Source organism: Thunnus albacares, chromosome 2 (genome assembly GCF_914725855.1).
Source record: "Thunnus albacares chromosome 2, fThuAlb1.1, whole genome shotgun sequence".
NCBI lineage: Eukaryota > Metazoa > Chordata > Actinopteri > Scombriformes > Scombridae > Thunnus > Thunnus albacares.
In genome coordinates, this window is record NC_058107.1 from 11,987,893 (window position 1) to 11,993,702 (window position 5,810).

At 39.0% G+C, this 5,810-nt stretch overlaps 1 protein-coding gene across 1 annotated transcript; it reads right to left on the minus strand.

Annotated features, from left to right (window-relative positions):
- Positions 1–881: 881 nt before the first annotated feature.
- Positions 882–3,390, minus strand: LOC122970436 (progonadoliberin-1-like). Its single transcript, XM_044336578.1, has 4 exons — positions 1,719–3,390; positions 1,434–1,572; positions 1,258–1,356; positions 882–1,100 (listed from the first exon to the last, which is right to left on the minus strand). Exons 1-4 carry the CDS (start codon positions 1,727–1,729, stop codon positions 1,053–1,055), a joined length of 297 nt encoding a protein of 98 aa, XP_044192513.1. The 5' UTR covers positions 1,730–3,390; the 3' UTR covers positions 882–1,052.
- Positions 3,391–5,810: the final 2,420 nt, after the last annotated feature.

Consider the following 5,810-nt stretch of genomic DNA (forward strand, 5'->3'; position numbering starts at 1 on the left):
GCCCATAGTTGAAGAGACTCACGGCCATCGTTGTGAAATGGTGGCGGTAAGGGAATGCCCCTGGGCGCTCCCTGTGTTCTGCTAGATGGCGGCACACCTTGCGCTGAGGCCCCCCTCGTGCTTGTGCTGGCTCGCTGCTCACCGGTGGAAAATGCTTCCTCGTCAGACATGATGAGTTTCCTTCGTCTCTTTTATTATTTTTTTCTTTAGCCCTCGGACGGAGTTAGATGACCGAAACACGGTTTCTAAACTCACTTGAAGCTAACAAAACAAAAAAAAAACGGACTTGGTAACGACTAGCTGACTAGCTGTACTGAAAGCTAAAGCTAAGCTAGCGGTTAGCGTAGCTATCGTTAGCCTATAGCTTTAGGGACTCAAAAAGTTGAGCAGAATCCCAAAGGACTATATTCCACAGAAGGAAATCCCACCGCTGCCACCAGTGTAAGCGACGTGGGTGTGAGTGAGGGAATAAATCAGTCCAATACGTTCTGGGTTCTCCTCATAACTTTAGTCACCTTCAACAAACACAGCTCAGTCCAGTCATCACACACTTCTCATTCTCTTTCTCCCCTTCTCTCCCCTCAAAACTCTACCCACTGTCTGAACAGCGCCGCCAAGCGGCTGACACTACAATATCACCCAAACACTGCATCACTAAACATATGCAAACAGGCAATGTTCAACAAAACACAGTAAACTGATGTTTAACCTTACGTTTACACAACTTTTGCCCATAAGACACAACTTCACTCTTACATTTGTATAAATCTGCTGTATTATATGCCATCAGGAATTTAGAAACTACTGGGATATAAATTCAATCAAATTCATGTTTGTTATACAATAAACAAATAAGGAGTTCATAGAAAAGTGTCAATAATTATTCAAATGAAATGTCTCTGTAATCCTTTAGAGCAAGAAATAGTCACAAAAACAGAGAAAAGCATAAGGCACTGTGGAATAAAAATGGATTCTATCATAATCATTAAAAGTAGTACAGAAAACAATGTAGATATGCCAATATGATTATTTATTGTAGAATCAAATAATCATCATTTTTTATAATTTTTGTGTTCATTCTCCCTGTTGGTCACACTGCCCTAAAAGAGAAAAAGAATAACATTAAATATGTGAAAATACAATCAACATTTAATAGAAATATCTGGTAAAGCGTCTGGCGGTTTGACTAATTTGAATAATTGACATTATTGACTGATCGATTGACCGAACACAGAATTACAGATGAGCGAAACTTACAAGAAATCCTTTCATTCTGTAGATTTTGGCGAAAGGCGATTCCTCAACACAACCCAAAACACTGCAAGGTGTGTCCACATGTGGAAACCCCTCAACTACCTGAAGGGGGGGGAAACATAACCATGAATATGTAGAGAATAAAATGCTGAACATGAAGTGTGAGGAGCCATGCTTACATTGTCCAGTGTGTCTGAAAGGCTGTCCAGTTCCCTTTTCCCTCCTGGGCTCAGTCCATATGACCAGTGCTGACAGCAGACCTGTGGCACCACTGAGCCCAGAAGCAGCAACCACAGTGCCAGGGTTTGCATAGCCATTCTGAGGAGGGAAAAAGCTTTATATTACACATATAAGCAGGTCAGTAATCTTCTTATTTTTCCTAATCTAACCCCAAATACTGTCATATTCCTCAGTTTTAGATTACACATGCCCAGATTTATGCATCACATCAGTGAAGTTTTTACCTTCTGTGCATAAGGCAAGCTGCTTCTCTGATTTGTTCTTGGCTGCTGTCCTTTGTGGAAGCCGATGCTGCTGCTGCTGAGCATTTTCCAAGGTTTATATGCTGCTTCCTTTCGTGTCAAAAGCCCAACACTTCACTGCAGGGGGTCACAAAGTGGGATTAAGCAACATTTACTGGTAACTTGCAGAGCTATTAAAAAGATTACAGTGTGTGATTTTTGTCCTTCCACAAAAAGAACAAGTGTTCATCATCAGACCAGCTTTGTGTATGGCCGTGAAGTACCTCCAGTCGTTTTCCAATACTTGCTGATAAACCAAAGATTCACAAATTAATGACAGAGAAAAAGACGAGGTGATAAAGACTTACTCTTCTTCATAGCAGTTTATTTATAACAGTCATTTATGGAAATATATTTCCACGGTCGAGTGCAATAATCATACTCAGGGAGAACTACACCGCCCCCTGTCTCAAACAAAAAAACAAACAACCTCTGCCCCATATTGCATTCAGAGAGATGTATTAAAATAAATAACCATAGCTCTTTGTGATTTTCACACTCATGGTGAAATACACAACATGATTGCCTTCATCATTCATTCTCACAGGCTGGGTACCTACGATTGAACTGAGTGAATAGTATTGCATCGGAGCAGCTTTGAGCTACAGCTAAAGAAACTTCACCAGTCAAAGGCGAGGATAGCTCTTCACACATGCAAACAGACAATGTCCAGTAAGAACTGAAGTGAGATTGTTCCTTAACAAAACATCTGCCCAATCTATTAATAGTGATTTTTTTTTTTTTTTTGGAAGCACTGGATTTGATTTACATAAGATAACAAGCATTAAACATTTTTGGTGAAAAGATATAACATGTTACAAATCAAATATATACTTGTGCAAATACGTTCAAAAGCATGATTAAGTGATATACGTCATGTAAATGGAACATGTTTTCAGGCAAGTCCACAACATGTGAACACGGCCTTCTGTTAAAGCACACCAAGTTGGATTATTTTCTCACAATGGGATATGAGGAGTAATGAATGTCGTACATAAACATTACAATAAGTAGTGACCACAGTCAAACCCATGCAACTGTGGATCTCTCACACACCGGATTACAAAAAAACAAAACAAAAGAGGTAGATTCACAGAGCGCAAAACGAGGGAGAGCTTTTTAAGAACACAATATTCAAAAGTAGGAAAAGAGAAACCTCACAGCTGTAAAACATGTATTGCATACCCAAGCTGTGTTTGAAAACTAGCCTGTCGCATAGTTTTATGGTGCATTAACAGCACGTCTGGCCTTTGAGACTGTGCTGTTGTATGGCTTTGGCTTGCATTGCTTCCTTTATAGTGTGTTGTATCCAGCAAAAGTAAGTTACATACTTAAAGAGGAACGTACAGCGTGACAGTTATTGGTAAATGACCCCTTCAGTTTCTGCTACAGCAGCATTCAGTGAAGCTCAGTACTCTGAACTTTACTGCAAAAGTCTGGTTTTTGACTCCCATTAACATGTCAAGTAATATGAAATGAATATAAGTTATGCAAAAACATTAAATGAGTATAGTCGTTGGATCGCATCCAGACACATCTACATACACTAGGAACATTATTTTGTTTTGGTGATATATGTAGCTGAACATTTTAAAACATCCTACCATACAAACATACATGGGCAACCCTGGATAAATTCTAGTGCAAGATATTTAAAGCTAATGTAACATAGGTGGAATGCCAGGGATGTGCATACAACTACCTGTGCTGTACACAGGTATAGAGAGATTGATAGTAGGGGGATATACTGTAAGAGGAACTGAGTAATAAAGAAGCCATCTGTGTCCAGACCGGACTTGTAGGCGTGTAACCGAGTTATCTGTCACTCTGGGACATGTGCAGCGGGGTCAGCATCTCTTCAAAAATGGCTCCTTTCACGTTGGATCCTCTCAGGTTTGCTTCTTGTAGATCACAGCCAGACAGGTCGCAGTTCTGCAAAGACGCAGCAGGGACGTAACAGTAAGACAGGAAGATTACATGAACTGGTGAAAAGCTTGTAATGTAAGTAGAGAACTGTAATGTATTATGAATGTCGTACAAAAGCCTGTTGAAAAATGTTCACACACTTGCTGGCAATTTCATACAAGTGCCATGATGAAGTCCTGTTGCCTTATGAAAGCTTTCAGTTGCTTGTGTAAAGCTTGACATTAAGGGTTAAAATGTCAATGTCATTTTATCAAAGAAAGAATGAATGTCATTTGTTTCATAACAAACAGTTAACATTTAGTTCAAAAAGTTTTTTCTTCAAGAAAAAATGGTTTGGCAGAAAATTAAAGGAATAGTTCAACATTTTGGGGAATACACTTCGTCACAGACAACTTAAGGCACAAAAGCAATTGAATTCCCATACAAATATAAAGACCAACTTCATTGTACTCATATTAATTGGTTATTTACTTATTCAACTCTATGCAACTTTAGCTTAAATTTTGGGGATCCTGCTACTGGGCTATCAGTAGGGAAATTGTTTGGGGAAAAAAAAAAAAGAGGGATTCAGTTCAGGCTGACTATTATGTTCAGAGTCAAGTAATCTATCAATTATTTTTACAATTGTTTAGTCTACAAAATGTCAGAAAATAGTGAAAAATGCACAGCACAAGTTCCCCAGAGCCCATGTTTGCACATTGCTCGTTTTTTTCCAAACAGTCCAATCCCCCCCAAAACTCTTCAACTTACACTGATATAAAACAATGGAAAGCTTAATGTGTGAAGGGCTGGAAACAGAGAATGTTTGGTATTATTTCTTAATAAATTACTATAACAATTGATTTATCATCAAAATACTTGCAGATGAATTTTCTTTCAGTGGTGTAGTGGATTCATCTTAAAAACATCTGTAGGACAATTATTCAGATCTGCTTTGTTGCCCCATGATAAATACTAACTGTCATCTGCGTCAACATGTCTGTTTAAATGAACATTTTTAGAGATAATCCCTTCCGATAGCCTTGACTTAAATGTAAAGGATAGAAGATGATGGAGAAGAGAGGTGGATGGGAGAAGGAGGAAGAAGGAAGAGAATTTTTTTTTGAATTTTTAAAACACCTTTATTTATCTAGTCATCAGATCAACAAGCATTAAAAAACAACACCAGATTCAGCCCAGCATGCGTCCAAAGCAGAGCTCCTCCTCATCAATGGAGCACAGAACATTTTTATAACACCACACAGAGACAAAACAGTCCAGATCATTCATCAACCTGTAATAGTTGTGATCAATTTTCAGTCTGCTTGTTATCATTCTGATCAGTATGGTGATAACATCAAAGTCCAAAGAACCATTTATCTTGTTCTTTCTGCTGATATAAATGGCCATCTTAGCTTGGCCCAACAGAAAGTTGAACAACTTTCACGCACTTATCACGAGTCCTCCTTGAGAGGTAAAGGAAAGGGAGGAAAATTACAGATACAGTTGAAAGAAGGTAAAGGAAAGAAAGGATGACAGGAAGACAGAAGAGAGGTGGATGGGAGAGGGAGGAAGAGGGAGGAGAGGAAAAGTTGATGAGAGACAGGGAGATGAAGAAATGAAGGAAAATTAAGGACAGGAAAGTAGATCAATAAACAGAAAAACAGTAAAGACAGAAGATTAAGGAGGGGAAGGATGGACGGGTAAAACAAGAAAGATGAAATAGAGGAGGAATGTAGAATAAAAGGATAGGAGTTGGAGATGGAGGGTGGAGAGGTGAAAGAAAACATGAAAGTGAGGAAGAGTAGACAAGTTAGGGAGTGAGATGAGATGGAGAGAGTGAGTTGGTGAAGAAATGAGTGAAAGACCAAAGAGATGGATAGGAAGGGTTGAGGGGAGAAGAAGGAAGATGAAAGACAGGAATTATAGAAATGGTGTGTTTGAGAAATAGAGAAAGGAATATGAAGAAGGAAAAGGAAGAAAATGAATAAGAGGACAGGGGGAAATGTGAAGGATAGAAGATGATGGAGAAGAGAGGTGGATGGGAGAGGGAGGAAGGAGGAAGAGAGGAAAAGTTGATGAGAGACAGGGAGATGAAGAAATGAAGGAAAAGGGACAGGAAGGTGGAGA